Source organism: Lipotes vexillifer, unplaced genomic scaffold (genome assembly GCF_000442215.2).
Source record: "Lipotes vexillifer unplaced genomic scaffold, Lipotes_vexillifer_v1.1 scaffold982, whole genome shotgun sequence".
Classification (NCBI taxonomy): Eukaryota; Metazoa; Chordata; class Mammalia; order Artiodactyla; family Lipotidae; genus Lipotes; species Lipotes vexillifer.
Genome location: NW_006789467.1, coordinates 1,274,776 through 1,293,802, shown reverse-complemented (window position 1 = coordinate 1,293,802; position 19,027 = coordinate 1,274,776). Strand labels below are relative to the sequence as shown.

The window sequence follows — 19,027 nt, the reverse complement described above, 5'->3', positions numbered from 1 at the left end:
ATTTCTGAGGAAGCAGAGAATATATAGATGTGCCTATATGTAGTGTATACATATATATGTGTACGTATATATAGCGAGAGTATATATGTATGTGATATACATATATATAGAGAGAGAATGTATAGGTGTATGTATATGTGTGTATCCATATATGTATGTATGTATATATAGAGAGAGTATGTGTGTGTGTATATATAGATATTATATATATATTTAGAGAGAGAGAGAGAATGTATAGGTGTATATATTCTCAGAAGGTATGTGAAAGCAGGCTCCAGGGATTTAGGTAAATGAGAAGGCATGAAAGTATCTTGAGGCATGATGAAGTCTGCTTTTCCTTTTTAATTAAAAAATGTTCACCTTGAAGGCTCTTCCTTAGGGAAGGCTCAAGCGGTGATGGATGGATCCCCGTGGCTAGCGTCTGGTCAAGCAGAGGGGAGACGGAGTGCCCCATGATGAGCTGAGTTCAGAGACAGCAAGCCTACCCCTGCTCAGTTGGGCCAGAAGTGCTGTTTGCAGAACAAGACTAGGAAAAAAGCTCCAGTGAGATGATAATACTCATGCCAGGCCTCTGGGTGCAGGGGAGCATCAAAGGATGTTGGGGGCAGGTCTCCATGGCCACTTGGGTGACATGGGGCACGTTAACCTCGTTGGTCTCAGTTTCCTCATCTAACAAAGGGGCTGAACTGGGGAGGTATTAAGATCCTTCTAGATTTCACTTTCTGTGATTCCATTAACTTCGATTCAGTTACCTGAAACCTCTTTCCAAAGACACTGTGTGCTTAATGGGACAGGTAAGGGAGAAACAGGAGAGATGTAAAGATTCCTCTTGAATACTTAAAAAATATTTTTAAACTTAATTTAAATGAGAAATACAACTATTAAAAGCATCTCACCCGCAAGCAAAAGACGGGCAACTTATTTCCAATGCCAGTTAGGTAAGTAGACAAATATTCATCTCAAATGGGATACAGATACTTCTTCACCTTTAAAATTCCCCAACTTTTTAAATAAAGATTAAAATAAGGGCCATCTGAACAAAAATGTAAGATCGGGTATCATTGCTCAAATCCAAGTAAAGTCCTCCTTGGTACTGAAGTTTGCCTGGATCTCCAGGCCCCGCCCTAGACTTACAGAATCAGATCCTCTTGGGCTGAGATCCTGAAATCTGCATTTTAAAAGATCTCTGGGAAATTCGGATGTGTCCCCTTCCTCACCTGGGAATGTCCTAGCAGAGCAGCCATGTCCCTGCACTGTGACTCTGGCGAGCTAATTATTGGAGAGCTTAGTATTTTTACGAGCGTTCCAGAGAAGTGTGGGGTGTGGGCGTGTAGGAGCTGAGGTTGATTCCAGGCAAGCACAGCTTCTCTTTGTTTGCCAGAGCCCGTAGAGTGCTGGCCTTCCATCTTCGATATGGAGGGCTGTAGTTTGGTATCTCTCTTCTCCACACCCTACTTGACCTGTTACCCCCAAGGACGGTTCAACCTACATTTCTGAACAGAGATGTCTGCCCTGAGCCCCTGTCTCTTCTGGGGCCCTGGTGAGCAGAGCTAGGTCAGAAGTTCCTTTTTTTTTTTTTTTTTTTTTTTGGCGGTCCCCTGCATCGGCAGGTGGACTCTCAACCACTGCGCCACCAGGGAAGCCCAGAAGTTCCTTTCTTTTAAATCCAGTTATAGGGCGAACCTGGAGCAAGCCCAGACAACACGCCTCAGTTTCCATTGATCCCTAGAAGTAACGTGCTTTCTTGAGCAAAAGGCAGCCAAAGACTCAGAGGGCCAAGGGCCAAAGGGCGCAACATTCCTGGTTTGTGGAGTTTCCCGGTTTATAGCCTTCCTGAGCTTTCTTTCTGCTACCGCCCTCCTCCCTAGGTTGATAGCCTCACCTTGGGAGAGAAGGGATCATGGAAGACAAAGGCACTCAGCTGCTGCTTCTGTCGCAAGCACGAACACTCATCAGCATCCTTTCAGCTTTTCGATATCGCAACCAGATTTCCTTCCATCTTCACCGCTCCACGGATCTGAATACTGTCTTGACTTCACTTTGCTTCTGCTGAACCATTACGGCCTCCCTGATAGTTTTCAGGACGCTTCCCTAAGAATTTGACGAGTGGCCAGAAAATTGGGTCCACCCGAGTTGATTCCTAGCTTGTGTTTTAGGCTCTTTGAGAAACAGAGACACCCGATTACCTTGAGTCATGAGGATTCCAAGAAGGAGACCTGGAGAAATAAATCTCATGGCAAATGGGAGACCGTGTGAAAACTGGAAAGTCACGGCGGAGGCAATAGGTTTCCAATTGTTAATGCAAGTTCGTGTGCCCAACGAAGCAAAGTAAGCCCAAACAAACGGAAACGTTGGAGTTTGAAGCAGAGAAAGGTTGATCGCAAGACGAGGCAAGGAGAACAGGTGGCTCATGCCCTAAAAAGCCCGGAGCTCCCCGAAGGGTTTCGGCAAAGCGTTTTTAAAAGCCAGGTGAGGGAGGCAGGGGGTCACAGGGAGCAGGGTGGTGTCACAGGGGTTAACTTCAGCAGTCCTTAGGCTCCAGGAGGCTACTGGGGCTCTGTGCTCAGGGTCATCAAGTAGTTAACATCTTCCATTTGGTGGTGGTGGGGGGGGGGTGTTTTCAACATCTGCAAAACAACATGGGAAATTTGCATCAAATACTATTATCTAGGTAGTTCAGAGACAAGCTAAAGCGGAGGATGGGGGGGGGGGGGGGGAAAGCCTGTCCTGGGGAAGGCCCCATATGGTCCTGCTCTGTTACACAATGACAGGGTATCTGGTGGCTCCCTGGCAGGCCTAGTCTATGATTCTCAACCAGAGTTTTGCAACATCAAATATGATGACTCAAGATCTGGCTTCCTGAGAGAGCAGGTCTGCTTAGATGAGCTTGTATGTATATCTTATACACATACAGCACATCTTTCTCTATCCTACTCCATTTTTACTTCCACAAACCCTCATCGGTCTAAAGAGCTAGGCGATTTTCCATATAACCTGTGAACTCATCTTTCAAGAGTCCCTGGGTGATGCTGCTTTGCCCTCTTCAGAACTCCTGAGAGACTTGAGTTCCTTTCTGATGCTTCTCACCACACTGGAGTCTGCAGCACAGGGGTTTTGCCTGTGTCCTGCCAGAGAATAATCTCTTTAAGGATAAAAACAGGGGCCCACTTCCAGTGGTGTAAATATTTAACAGCTGGCTCTCTGGGGAAAATGTCTGCATACATACATACATAAGTTCATTATACATTTTAATGATATAAAGGACACATAGCACACAACTTATAAATAGTCACAAAAATACATGATACTCTGTATTGTAAATTCCACATAGTCAACTGATTTTTTTTTAAACATCTTTATTGGAGTATAATCGCTTTACAATGGTGTGTTAGTTTCTGCTTTATAACAAAGTGAATCTTGTCAATTGATTTTTGCCCAATGCTTTTCCTGATTTTTGCTACACTGGTATCTCTAGCCAACCTTGCAATTGATGAAAGGAGTTTCAGCTTGAATGCTGGTTGATATTTTCATTTACGTTGAGTAGACAAAACTGAAGGTGCGTGTTGAAATTTCACTTAATGATATGAATCACTTCTTTGCTGAATCAGATGTTTGTTTTCAATACTGGGAGAATGTAGCTTCTTTATTTTTTTTGCTTGTCACAATGTAATGGCCACAGACACAAGACATTTTTAAAGTTTCATCTGCATCATAGCATTTTCTCTATGACTTTCTCGAGTCTAGACAATCAAGAAAACAATAAATGAAGCCTTGATTTGTAGCTTTTAATGATTTCCACGGTTTAAATACTCCCATCGCGGTCAATCCCAATTTACCAATGTGACGTTGCTGAACTTAAAAATGATAAGGGATACCGTCATTATGTAGTATTTCCACCATAATGATGCAACAGATGAAGATAAACTCAAAAGGATGAAAAACAGTAAAGTGTTGTAAAAGAATTAGAAAGTGATGTTTTGAGTATTTATTACCATCGTTTCGATATAATTTATTTAATTATACATTGATATAATTCAGCTCTTAATAAGGACTCTTTAACAATGGGCTTGCAAAATTCCTGCAAATTTAACAATGGGCTGTTGTGAGCCACTATAAATCAAACTACTGCCAGTTACCTGTCTAATTCATTGCCTTGCATGCCCACAGCTAAAATACCTTCAGTGCTTGCATGAGGGATCTTGGTCCAGTAAATTCGAGACATTGACTGTCTGACTCTCTGTTTGACATGCTCTATCTCCTTGACTAAAGTTTAACAACCTCCCAGTGGTAGCTGAGTTCAGAAGCTAATTTTTCTTAACTGATAAAGACTCATCTGGATGAAATACGGTGTATCGCTGATATAAACCAGCCTACTCAGACCCGTTAGTCTTATATCAGTCACACTGAAAAAATAATGCAGTCTCTGCAGAATCTTCGCGAGAATATTACAAAATGGCCTCAGCTCCTAAAATGCCAGATCAAAATTTTAAGTAGCTTTGATATAGCCCTGTTTTTTTTTCATATGTAGCATGAAGTATAAGCCACAACCTAACATATACCATTGTATGACTCTTTTTTAAAAAAAAAATAAATTTATTTATTTAAAATGGATTTTTGGCTGTGCTGGGTCTTCGTTGCTGCGCACAGGCTTTCTCCAGTTGCGGTGAGCGGGGGCTACTCTTCGTTGCGGTGTGCGGGCTTCTCATTGTGGTGGCTTTTCTTGTTGAGGAGCACGGGCTGTAGGTGTGCAGGCTTCAGGAGTTGTGGCACGTGGGCTCAGTAGTTGTGGCTTGCGGGCTTAGTTGCTCCGCGGCATATGGGATCTTCCCAGATCAGGGATTGAACCCGTGTCCCCTGCATTGGCAGGCGGATGCTTAACCATTGAGCCACCAGGGAAGTCCCACCACTGTATGACTCTTAACATCTTTAAAGCGTCCTGTTTGTGTCTTTGTTTCTCTCCTCCTTTAGATTGTCAGGATCTCCCTGCAGCACTTAAAATGAGTCATCTTTATTGTGGATGATGATTAATTGATGACATTGGACGGCCAATAAATACCAGGACCTTCTAAATGGTCTAATCTTAATGGAACTTTAAGATTAGATTTCAGAGGCGTCCCACATCATATAAGACTTTAGGTCATGGAGACCAATTAATTGTCTAGCTATCTCAGCTGCTGGGGTGGCTTCTGATTAATACACCACAACACACCTCACCTGATAGCTCCAATCTGGGTTGCTTTTCCCTTGAGTTTTATTTATTTCAGAGAGAAAGAGAAGCAGTCCAACTGTCCCTGCAGAAGTGGGTGCCATTCCCACTTCTAAATACACTTAGCTTTCCCAGAACTACTCATAAGCGAGCATCTGAATTTCCATCTATTTTCTGGGAAGGATTTCAATAGAGCATCTGATTAACGCTCTGCCTTTCAGGCCAGTGAAGCATCATTAGCCCCATTTTATGGAGAGATACAACAGACCTGGCGTGATTTGGGGATTTGCCCCGAATCATCACTATTAAGTACCAGGGAGGGAAGCTGGTCCCTCCTTCTCCAAGCGCTCATTCATTCATTCAACAAACATGCGCTAGGAGTACACTGTAGGCCAAGCTCGACGGCTGGCGCTGAGGATAGAAAGGAGAATACACGAGAAGGAATATAGCTATTTGATGTAGGGGGAAGACCATGGGCTTTGAGGTCAGACAGACCTAGGTTAGACTCCAGCTCTATGACCTCCTGGCTAATGTGACCTTGGTCAAGTTACTTAACCTGTAAGTCCCTATAAAAGGGGAATCATATTTTCAACCTTATGATGAGGGTCATAAATGATGTGTATGAAGCTGGCACAGAGCAAGTGCTTCAAAAATGCTTCCTGTGACTAAGGCTGGAAAGTCATTGTCTCTGCCCTCGCAGGGACATAGTCTAATGGGGGAGACAATACGTGAAAACATACGACGGTGACATAATGGCTCTGATGGAAACAAAAGGAAAGAGAGGCTGTGGGAGTCCATTGTTTTCTACTTGATCCGAAGGACACACACAGAAATGCGACCCTGGGCATGTCATTTAGCCTCTAGGACACAGCTCCTCACTTGCTAAATAAGTGAGCTAGAATATGATACCTGAACTTGATAGGTACTTGTGTACCTTGGCTCTCTGGGAATACTCTCAACGAGGTGTGCGCTGCAATTTCATGTCATGAAAAAGTCTTTCAATGAAAAAAGCCGATGGTGATTCACACCCCTATAAATAACCTAGTAACATAAGCAAAACATAACAGTGACAACGGATACTACCTTCCTGTGGTTGTAAATGATAAAATTCTCAACGAACACATCACACACTCAATTAAGTTGCCAATAAACACACCACAAAGCACTTTTCTGTAAATATTAGTGTTATATTCTGTGCATGAAGGCCATTTGGATCCCATACCCAGTTACAGGTTATAGTTTCCAAAACTACTGATTCTCAACACAGCACTCAAGGAAAAGAATACCATTGAAATTGATGGTACAAATTGGAATAAAAAGTCCCAAATCTGTTTCTGAGTAATTTCCAAGAACAACGATAAAGAATACATTGCAAGAACTTACATTGTTTTAAAATTTAGACGGAAAATGTTTTTAATCACCTTTCCCAACTTTGACAATGTGAAATATTTCCAACTTCCCTGTATAAATAGCCATAAAAATGGAATTATGGGATTAAAAAAATTTAGAAGGCACAGACAGATTAGAGACAGTTGGCTGTAAAGGCAATATTTTCTATTTCCTTTTCCTAAACATTCCTCCTGAGCCCAACACACTCATACCCCCATATATCGCTCTCACCTCTCTCACTTTTTTTCTCCTCTTCCTTTATTTTCCCACCAGCCGCCCTTTAGCACACCCTCTCCACCTGCACCCCCCCAATGCCTAGACAGGATACATACAAGGGCAACTGTCATCAAATCACAACTGAGTTAGAATCTTTTATTGAAGACACAGATAAATCAGTTATGTACGCGTGGCTTTGGAGAAAAATGGCTTGTCCATCTCTAGTTAACTGTTGCCATTCTCCAAAGCTACGTGGACACAACTGATTTATCTGTGTCTTCAATAAAAGAATGGCATCCACTATGTCACAGGGAGAAGCACAAATGGGTATGGCCAGGTTAGGGTGTGGGGAAATGTCAGCCTGTCTTCCCAGCCAGGCTGAAACGCGGGGGCTTGTCAGCATCCCGAGCCTTAGAATGGGCCACCCAGGTCTGCGCAGCTGAGAGAGCTCCGATTTAGGCGCCGCAGGGGAGGCGGGGGACCCTTCACCCCTTCACCCCCTCCACCTCTCTGTCTCCCCCGGAGCTGTGGTTACTACGCGCGAGAGGGTCCATGGCAACGGTCGCCTGCCCGCAGGGTTTCCCTCCTCTCTCCGGCTCCCGCCGCCCGCCTCTCCCTCCACCGGCCAATCGGCTGCCGGGGAGCCAGCAGCGGCGGTCGTTGAGTGGTCCGCGGGCGCTGACGTCACAGGAGGGCGAGGCTGGGCGGGGCCGCTAGTCCGCGCTCCAGCGGGTTGTAGTTTGTGGGGCTGCGACCCCTTCCCGCCCACGCCCGCTTCCCCGCCCCTCGCCCGGCACCGCCGACAGGTGAGTGGTCCCTCGGGCACCTGCCTGCTGCTGGGACGACCCCGACAGAGTCCCCGCCCCGATTAGGACTCCAACGTCTGGCCTCAGAATTCGGGGTGAGGTCGTGGAAACCCTGGCCCCGCCTCCATCTTCACTTCGCTACCCTCACCCCTGCAAATGAAAACCGTAAAACCCACAGGTACACTTACCCAGTCTCCCAAGCCTTCTTAATGTACGTTTCTGATGCTTTTCGCGGATTGAGAAGTTACTCATAAATGCAGAACCAGGCCAGAACCCCAGACCCTAGGTCGTATAATACCTTACACCTGTTGGCAGTGCTGTGTTTGTCCCTGTGGTTCTTGTGTGCCTCAACCCTCTGCCTTGTTCTCCCGGCTTACTTAGCCCGGTCTTCCAAATGCAGCCAAGGGGAGGGCTGGACAACCAGTCACCTGGCCGTTCAAAGAGTTGCTGAAATTCAGGTCACAGCAGTTGTTCCCTTACTGTCCATGGCCTTTTCTGTTCAGCTCTGGCTGTGAAGCACTCACTTGTATTTTGACAGTTTGCACCAAGTAACGGTATGTTTTCTCCCTAGATGCTTATGGTGGCGTAGCTAAATAAACATTTTAGAAATGGGTAGAATTACTCGTTTGATTATTGTGAAAAAAGCAAACAGACTCATAGGCCAAGTGTATTGAGGTATATGATAAAATATTCAACTTTTTTCGTTTTAAAATATTTCACAAAACAAAGTGTTCAAGCATGCAGGTACCCACCCCTTGTTAAAAAAAAAAAAAAAAAAAACTTGCAGACACAGAAGAGGCCTCCTATGTACCCCTTGGGAATCGCATGCCTTTTTCTCCTTCCCCACCTACCAGAATTCAGTGTTTACTTATACTCTGCATATTTTTATACTTTTGCTACTTAGGTATTTATCCAGAAACCAATATATAGTCTCATTGTAAACGTTTATATAATGCTATCATTCTCTACGTGCTCTAGGTCATTGCTTTGAACGGTTGTGTGATAATTCTTGCATGGATTTATCACAAGTTATGCATGCATACTCCTGTCGATGCACTTTTACGCTTTTCCCTTTTAAAAATCACTAGAAACATATTCTTGTACATTCTAATTGTTTAATTTCTGAGCCATAGGGAATGTGCTTTTTCAACTTTAGTAGATACTGCCCCATAGCTCTCCAACGTGTAGTAATTTATACTTTCACCATCAGTGAAGAGAGTTCCTTATCAAACTGTTTTTTAAAAGAAAGAGATTATTCAACTTTTCCTGCATTCTTATTTAATATATGCATAGAGAGAAATTACTTAAATGCTGAAATCTGATATAATTTTTCCTAAGTCTGGTACTTATTAATGTGTCAGGGGCAGTGTTTTATTTCTGCTTCAATTTGAAACTGTGAGGAATTAAATACATATGATCAAAGGAACAGGGGTTTTGTGTGATTCTTTCAAGCCTGTGCTGGCCGCTGATCTGAGGCAATGTGTGAAACAAGTCATGGAAACTTTCTGTCCTTGTCATGCCTTCTGCAGACTATGAGCTATAGGTTTTTATACCTTGAAATATTTATGATCTTAAAGTCTTGCCTAAATGTGCTAATAAAATATATTTCTCCAGCTTGAGGCCACCTTTTGGGTTTGAAATGGAGCTTTCCAGTACTTACAATCTCTGTGTGATTAATTATATTTTTAGCATGTTAATATTTATAGAAGACTATTGTAGCATTTTTCCAGTATGTAAATAACTATTGACCCCAACTTCAATGAATACAGTCAAATACTGTATTTGACTTTGTAGCAGGTCTCATTTCTTAAAATGCTTTTTTGGTCATGACTAAAAGCATAGTAAAAAAACAATTGCATGATTTAGGGGATGAATTTTTCCACAGCTATTTTCAGTCATCTTCCCAAAGAATTTGTTTAGTTTACTTGTAAATGTGAGATATTCATAGCATCAGTTAAGGATCATAGTATGTGCTCATTGCCTCTTTAGGAAGAGGCTGAGTTAGAACTTAGAGAATAATTTAAACATTGTGAAAGGCACATCACGCAAGCAAGCGATAGGCTTTTAAAAACTGATACTATTTCTTCCTTAAAACTTTGGTAGAATTTATCAGTGAACCCATCTGGACCTGATGTTTTCTTTGAAGAAAGATTTTAAACTATAGATTCAATTTCTTTAATTCCTATACAGCTGTTCAGGTTACCTATTTCTTCTTTAGTCAGTTTTGTTTGTTTGTATCTTTAAAGAATTTTGTCCATTTCCTCTCTGTTGTCAAATTCCTTGGCATAGGTTGTTAGTAATCATATGTTATTAACTTTCTAACATTTGCAGGGGCTTTAGTAGTATTCCCTCTTTCATTTCTGATAGTAGTCATTTGTCTTCTCTTTTTTAAATCTTGATCAGTCTTGCAAGAGGTTTATCAATTTTATTGTTAAGATTTCATTGTTCATTTTCTACTTCATTGACTTTTTATTATTTCCTTCTTTCTACTTTGGGTTTACTTTGCTTTTTTTTTTCCTAGTCATTAAGATGAAAGTATAGATCATTGATTTTAGCTCATTCTTATTTTCTTATATAAGCATTTAAAGCTATAAACCTCATTCTAAACACTCTTAGCTGAATTTCACAATTTTGATGTGTTCTGTTTTTTATTCTCATTCAGTTCAAAATATTTTCTAATTTCCCGTGTTATTTCTTCATTGACCCATAGGATGTTTAGAAGTGTGTTGTTTAGTTTCCTAGTATTTGAGGATTTTCCGAATACCTTTCTGTTATTGATTTCTGATTTAATTCTGATATGATCAGAGAGCATACTCTGTAGAGCTTTAGTTTATGTAGATTACACCTATTGATATTTATTATATCAGAAATTAAAATAGAGAAATTAAAAATATTAACTCTTAAAGGTAACCATAACAACCTATTATATAGTAACATAAATAATACTTTTCATTAAAAAACTATGTTTTCTGAAACAAATTTAGTTAGAAGAGTGGCGTTGTTTCACATTTTTGGTAAAGTTTTAAAATTTTTGTTAGTAGGGGGGTTCTCATGTCTACTACTGCATTCAGTCTGTTGTGATGTCGCATATCATGTCACCTCTGGAAACCTTTATTGTACATTTCTGAGAGAACGAGAGTGAAAAAGGCCAATCACATCTGGGTGTTTACTATAAAAATAACCTTGACCTTGTCACTCCAGAGAAGGTCTTAGGCAAGCCCATGGTTTCCTGGGTCACATTTTGAGAACTGCTGCTCTAAGGTTTACAGTATGCATTTTTGACTTACTGTAGTATATGCTTGCATAACATTATTCCATTTTAGTCATAAGGCCTTTACAATAGTACTTTTCCATTTCTGCTCTCCCGTCATTTGTGCTATTTTTACCATATAACTTAATTTTGTTTTTATTATAAACTTCCCAATAAATTTTTATTATTTTTACTTTAAGCAGCCATCTTTTAAAGAAATTTAAAATTAAGTTAGAAAAGTTTTGTTTTTTTTTTTTGCATTAGCATACTTACCATTTCTGAGACTTCATTTCTTTGTGTAGCTCCAAGTTTCCATCTGGTATAATGTCCTTTTGCCTGAAGAATTTCCTTTCACAGCCCTTTTAGTGCAGTTCTGCTGCTGCTGAATTCTCTTGCCTTTTGCTCTTATATATATATATTAAAAAAACCTTTTATTTCACCTTCATCTTTGAAGGATATTTTCACTGGAAATAGAATTCTAGGATTACACTTTCTTCCAACCCTTTAAAGATGTTGTTTGATTGTCTTCTGGCTTGCATAGTTTCTGACAAGAATTCTTCACTAATTCTTATCTTTGTTCCTTTCTATCTATTGTGTCTTTTTTCTCTGATTTTAATTTTTTCTCTTTATTGTGAACTTTCAGCCATTTTATTATGATGAGCCTTGAGGTCGTGGTGTGTGCACACACACATGGATGTGTGTTTATCCTCCTGGAGTGTGTGGAGCTTCTTAGACATAGGGGTTTGTAGTTTTCATCAAATTTGGGAAATTTGCAGCTATTTTTTCTTCAGATATTTTGTCTCCCTCTCTTCTTAATGTGACACCCCAAGTGCATGATGTTAGACCACTTGATATCATAAGTTACTGAGGCTCTTTTCATGTTTTTTTTCCAGTTAATTAAAAAGTCTGTGCTTTGGTTTGGTTACATTCGAGCTCACTAACCTTGGCTTCTCTGGTGTCTAATCTGCAGTTACTCCAATCTAGTGAAATTGTGCAAGAATATATTATATGTTTTATCCCTAAAGTTTCATTTTGTTCTTTTTTAAGTCTTCCATATCTCTCTTCATTATGTTCTTGTTTTCCTTTAAATACTCGTACGTGGTTTTCTAGTGCCGTCACATCTCCGCCATTTGTATGCCTGTTTCTATTGACTGATTTTTCTCCTAATTATGGGCCACATTCTTCTGCTTCTTGGCATGTCTGGAAGTTTTTGATTGGATGCTGGACACCGTGGTGCTATATATTTGAGCTCCTGACGTTGGCAGGCACTTTACTTGTGGATTAGTTTGAGCTCTTTGAGGCCTGTATTCAAGCTTTCCCAGAGTCTTTAGTACCTTCATTCTAAAGACAGGTCGGCCCCATTCTAATGTGTGACCTCTCTGGGCTTTCTGTCAAATGCTCCAGGTGACCACTAACAACTCTCCCCTCTGATTGGTCTGGGTTCAAAATGTCTCTGGGCCCTCTGTGAGCTCTAGGAATTGTGCAGCTAACAACACTGCCACCATTATTTGCCAAGGTTTGTGGAACATTCCTTGATGTATGTACAACCTATTACTCAGCAAAGACCCAAGTGGACCCCTACATAGATTTATGGAGCGCTTTTTCTGCATAACTCATTTTACTCCAGAATCCTGCGTCCCAACTTCCAGGTGTCTCAGCCTCTCCAAATTCTGACCTCCTCCTCAACTCACAGATGCTGCCAGCCTCTGTTTGGTTTCCATCCGTTTTCCCCATAGTCTGGAAATTGCCTCCAGGTCATCAGAGGGCTCACCTTATTTGTTTCTCTTCTCTCACAGATCAGAGTCATGTGCAGCCTGAAAACAGTTGTTTCATATATTTTGTCTAGTTTTTTAGGTGTAAGAGGCCAAGTCTAGGTTTTATTACTCTATCCTGGTTGAAGGCAGAAATCTATTTTGAGTTAAATATTTCTTAGGCCATGAGATTCTCAATTTTCTTGACCAATAATGACCAAAAGAACAAAAAAAGACATTGCCAGGCTGTTGTCTTTTATTGGGTCTTCCTAAATGACTTAGAGCTAGAACACGGAATATTGGAATATGGAATGGCAATGGAATATTGTCTCTCGTGTGAAACTTACTGCCATATATGAGGAGCTCTACATCTGGGAACTTTTTAAACAACTGACTTCATGCTTCAGATTCCAGATTCTAAACTGTATCCCATCTCTAATTAAAAATCATCACTGGATGCTTTTACAAACCATATTGATTTTCTCAAGTCATATGTCTCCTCTGGCTTGTGGACCCCTGCATTTCACACATGTGTTAAACCTGAACACTCATGGTTTGATATTTGACAAACATGGATTGAGCTGCCTCAAGATTTCAGCATCATAGGTGTCGAGTAAATACATGTGGGAATTCTACACCTGGAATTCCATGATTGAAGGACCAAGTGTGACATTAGCTTTTAGATTCATTGTTGTCAGGAATTAAGAAAAGCCAAGCAAGAGTGGTCCAATCCCACTCGAAGCTTCTTGCTCAAAGAAAACCGATGGGATTATTTCTAGATGCGACTTGGGGAAGGGGTTGAAACTAAAAGTAGCCAGGAGGGCCCCTGTGGCTCAAGTTACTTGGAATTTGCTTTTTCAAAAAGCAATGTTTAAGTTTCAGACTTAGGTGTGGAATGGCAAGTGTTTATTAAGGCTTTCGTTTTTACCATCGTACTCTAAGCTTGGCCCGTATGAAGTGTTTAGGGGCTGAGGGAGGGAAGAATAAGGAAAAAATCAGGGAGCTAGGGTCAGGTGGGATACCACCAGTGGCAGTGGGTAGCTGTTTCATCACATGTAGTCCAAGTGGATTTTGATTTGGCCACAATTCTACAAATAGATTATTTTGTGGTTTGGGTACCAATGGCATCAAAACAGCTATTTAAAGAATCATTGAATGTGTGTGTGTGTTTTTTTTTTTTTTTCGGTATGCGGGCCTCTCACTGCTGTGGCCTCTCCCGTTGTGGAGCACAGGCTCCGGACGCGCAGGCTCAGTGGCCATGGCTCACGGGCCCAGCCGCTCCACGGCATGTGGGATCTTCCCGGACCGGGGCACGAACCCGTGTCCCCTGCATCGGCAGGCGGACTCTGAATGTGTTTTTGTTTGTTTGTTTTTTCTGAGTAGGAGGCTACAGAATTGGATCTGATATTATTTTTCCTTTTCAGTAAATGTGTCTATAGACATTAACCCCCAAACAGAATGACGTTCAGATGCTGAAAAGTATGTCATGGTCTGTGGCATCCTTGGCTTTCTGGACTAACAATGACCCCAAATTCTGGACAATAGAATATTTTCAGCTGGTAAAAAAGGATAAAGTGGCTCTCTACGTTTTAACAGGGGGAGAGGTCCAAAATACATATATTTTCAAAAATGCATGTTCTGGAATGATACATATAATGATTAAGATAATTCAATTTTTGTATTAAAAAACTCTGTGCAGGGCTTCCCTGGTGGCGCAGTGGTTGAGGATCTGCCTGCCAATGCAGGGGACACGGGTTCGAGCCCTGGTCTGGGAAGATCCCACATGCCGCGGAGCAACTAGCCCCGTGAGCCACAAGTACTGAGCCTGTGTGTCTGGAGCCTGTGCTCCGCAACAAGAGAGGCCGTGATAGTGAGAGGTCGGCGCACGGCGATGAAGAGTGGCCACCACTTGCCACAACTAGAGAAAGCCCTCGCACAGAAATGAAGACCCAACACAGCCATAAATAAATAAATAAATAAATAAATAAAAATTAAAAAAAAAATGTTTAAAAAAAAAAAACAAACTCTGTGCATATGTATATAGGGAGATGTATATAGATTTAAAAATAATATATATGTTGGTATATGAAAAGGAAAAATCTGGAAAGATACAACTAGTAATGAATTATTCACAGTGTCTACTTCTGAGGAGTTTATTTTGAAGGGGGGAGAGTGGATATTTATCTTTTACTTTGTATACACCTCTGAGCTAGTAATTTTAAAAGCTAACATTTATTGAGCATTAACTATGTGCCCAGAACTGTGCTAAGTATTCCAAATACTTAGCATCATCTTACTTAATGCTCAGGGGCTGCCATAGCATGTCTGTCTATATCGGAGTTGCTTAGAGGTGGCAAGTTGCCAGGAAAAGGGGACCTAGGTACTTCCTTGAGTTATGTTTACTTACCTGCCACACTGGTGTTACTCTGATCCTGTGTTTATTTAGGAAGACTCGGTGGGGGACGGGGGGCGGTGGATGCCGCTCAGCAACCCCTTGCGGCTAATACTGCTTATAACAAACCAAAGTAGCAATTACTACTATTATTCCCAATTTAGAGATGAGGACAGAGAGCTTAAGTCATTTGCACCAGGCCTCACAGCTAGTAAATAGCAGAGCCAAGATCTGAATCCCAATCTGTTAGAAAGCATAGTTCAGGCTCTTCATTTGAATCTGTTACGAGACGGTGTTACTTCTCATGATTTAAAAAATATTTCAAAACTTCAAAAGACCAATCTACAAAAATGTAATTTGAATACAATCTAGAGACAGAGATGAAAAAAAATGCAGAATATGTTATCACAGGTAAAGGTGGTTATCAAATTAAAACAAATATCTAATGTGTTAGACAGCACTGCTGCTTATAGTAAGTCAGATATAGCCTTTTATCTGAGTTTTCACCAAAGGTTGATTTATGTGACTGTCTATTTTTGCTTCCCCCCTTTCCCCCACCTTTTAAGCAGGAGAGATTTACAAATAGTGCTTGAGCATCATGGAGCTTCCAGGTTCTACTTTAGCGGCAACTTATGCCCGCCCTAGACCAACACCAGCCACCTTCCTTCCAGCCATCAGTGCCATGGCCTCAAGCTATAGGGACTTCTTCCCCCACTGCGATCTGACCCATAGTCTGAGCCCGCCTTGGAGACCAAGCACGTACTACAAAGCAGCCTCCAACTCGCCAGCCTTGGACCCGTACTGCACCAGATCTCAGAGGGTGTCCGAGAGCACCGTGCTTCCCTTTGTTTCCAACAGAACCACACTCTTCACCAGATATACTCCCGATGATTGGTACAGGTCCAACTTAACCAACTTTCAAGAATCCAACACTTCCCGACACAATTCAGAGAGACTAAGGGTAGATACATCTCGCTTGATTCAAGACAAATATCAACAAACGAGAAAAACCCAGGCAGACTCCACCCACAATCTGGGAGAACGAGTCAACGACATAGGATTTTGGAAATCTGAAATCACTCATGAGTTGGATGCAATGATTGGAGAGACAAATGAACTAACCGATGTTAAGAAAAAACTGGAGAGGGCGTTGATGGAGACAGAAGCCCCTCTTCAGGTAACTATAAGACCTTATTGAAAGGACAGTGCATTTTTATGATTATAACCCACTCGTTGAAATTTTGAGGTTATTTATCTATTGAATTATATTTCGCTTCACCTGTAGAAGCCAAGCCCTTGTCAATAAATCTGTACCGGGTTTCAGTGATGATAAAACCATTGCCATTTTTCTCACATTGTACCGAACGACCATTTAAGTAGAAAGAATTCTGGATTCCCCTGGCGGTCCAGCGGTTAGGACTCAGTGCTTTCACTGCTGAGGGCGCAGGTTCAATCCCTGGTTGGGGAACTAAGATCCCGCAAGCCCAGTGGTGCAGCCAAGAAAGAAAAAAAAGTAGAGAGAATTCTGCATGCAAAGCAAAGGAGGCTAATTAAAGCGACACTCTTAAGACACACGGTATTTTATGGTGAAAATGCCATCTTCCCATCTCTTAAATAGACTGCTTGGTTATTGCTGTCCCTGGATTAACATAAACGTTGTTTGAGAGGAAAAAAACTGTTCTTTTAGTCTCTGTGTCATGAAATGCCTTCTGCACGTATGTTATGATTCCACTTCAGGCACGGTGAAATGATCAAATTAGAGCTTCTTGGGAATGGAATGAGTTTGGTTAAATAGAGAAATGGGATAGAAGTTAAGCCAGTTTTGGTCCTAGAGGCAGCCTTTCAGTTGATTGCTGGCCTCTGACCAGGCTTCTGAATGGAGATCAAATTACTTTTAATCCTCTGAGTGTGCGATGGGCCCCCTGACCCCATTCTATCCAGCACCGTTGGAAGAAGACATTCTGTATATGAAGATGTCCAAATGATGCCGATTATTTTAGAAGTTGTGTATATGTGAATGGGCAAAGCGAACACTATTTTTCTCCATGTTTGTGTCACTCATTTTCCTGGTGATAAGCATTTTTAATAGGTCTTTTTTTTTTTTTTTTTATGGTATCCACAGTAGAAGAGATTAGAGAATCGAAGAGCTAGAAGTCTAGTTGTCTGGGGGGTTTGCTGGAGACCCCCGCACACCGTAGCTTCTTACTGCACCCCTCCTCCCCACTAAACACGAGCGCACACACATACACACGACCACAGAAATCCTGAGAAAGGTCGACAGGACACTAATGATATTCTTTTAAAAGAATTCACCATGAATTGTTTTTGGGGATCAGAAGGCCTTCCATACTTTCTCTGAGCTCTGGATCATTTTGAGGATTCCCGGTCTATTCTACAATACATCCCATCCCACCCCACCCACCACTTATTTTAATGAACACTTAAAATGACAGCCACTTACCTTTTACTTAACTTCCAGAGGAGATTCAGTTTCTTCCCTTGACACTCCTTTCAGTGATGACTGCTTTCAATGAGATGGGCATAATTTAAATACTTCTCTGAAGTTTTTGTCCAGATATCTTGTGTGTTTAAACATTTACAATCAACACAGTATCAGAAGATCCCAATTAAAATGAGAATTAGTCCCATGAACAGATACAGCTCAAAAGAGGAAATACTGATGATCAACTGTATATAAGACAAAAATATTAAAACTCAATAATAAAAATGCAAACTAAGTCAATGAAGTAACCGTCTTTGGCTTATCAAATTTGCAAAAATGAAAACCGATAATGTGTAGGGTTGGCAAAAGTGCAGAAGACGGACACTTCAGATATTGCTAGTAGACTATGGATGAGTAGAAACTTCCTGGAAAGCAATTTCATAATGCACATTAAAATAATCAGAGTTCCCTTTAACCCATTAATTCATCTTCTAGTCAGTGTACATTATACTATTAAAAAATTAGAGATTCACTCCAAGATTTTGTTCAATGACATCATATCCAGATTACAGCGTGCATACTATTATATTTTATGCTTTTTAAAAATTTAACATTATAGTCATCCCATGTCATGAAATACTCTTTGAAAAAAGTATTTTAACATTTACATAATGTTATTTCATGCATAATTTAGTTGTTGGCTATCTAAGCTGTTTTCCATTGGAGTCATTAATGTACTTTGTCTCATAGACATTTCAAGTCTACTATTTAACATCAATCCTAAAAAGCATAAAATTATGAAGGCATTGTAACTTCTGTTAAAAACAAACAAAACTGATAGGAGTATGGATAACTCATTTTTGACTTCTCTCTACTTTTTCTCTTTAATGGATAAAGCATATTATTTTTTTTTTATTTTTAAATTATTTTTAAATTTATTATTATTATTACCCCAAGGACTGTTCAACCTACATTTCTGAACAGAGATGTCTGCCCTGAGCCCCTGTCTCTTCTGGGGCTCTGGTGAGCAGAGCTAGGTCAGAAGTTCCTTTTTTGTTTTTTTTTTTGCGGTACGCGGGCCTCTCACTGTTGTGGCCTCTCCCGCTGCGGAGCACAGGCTCCGGACGCGCAGGCTCAGCGGCCATGGCTCACGGGCCCAGCCGCTCCGCGGCATGTGGGATCTTCCCGGACCGGGGCACGAACCCGTGTCCCCTGCATCGGCAGGCGGACTCTCAACCACTGCGCCACCAGGGAAGCGCCGCATATTATTTTTATAATTAGGAAAACAATAAATAGTACTTTAACAATAATCACCTGGATTTTTGTCCCCACAAATATTTTGAGGTCTTTAAATAATCATTTGTTTCTGCTTCACTCTTCTCAGTAGAAAACATTTGGAAATAAGATCTTGAAGACTATGATTTGGGTTATTGAACTATTTCTCTAGAAGGAATTGATGCCAAATAGTTTTCTCAGATGCTGATTTGTGGGGATTAAGTAGATGCCATCTGCTTCAGTTTGTCAACTTTCCAAATTAGGAATTTTTTTCAAACTCTTTACCTTTTCACTACCAG

The 19,027-nt window shown here is 41.0% G+C and overlaps 1 protein-coding gene across 1 annotated transcript in view; it reads left to right on the top strand.

Annotated features, from left to right (window-relative positions):
* Positions 1–7,585: 7,585 nt before the first annotated feature.
* The window catches only part of TEKT3 (tektin 3), a 36,501-nt gene continuing 25,059 nt past the window's right edge, over positions 7,586–19,027 (top strand). Inside the window, exons 1-2 of the mRNA XM_007462651.1 lie at positions 7,586–7,617; positions 15,580–16,187. Coding sequence (XP_007462713.1) covers positions 15,609–16,187 — 579 coding nt within the window. The 5' untranslated portion in view covers positions 7,586–7,617; positions 15,580–15,608. The remainder of the gene's footprint in view (positions 7,618–15,579; positions 16,188–19,027) is intronic.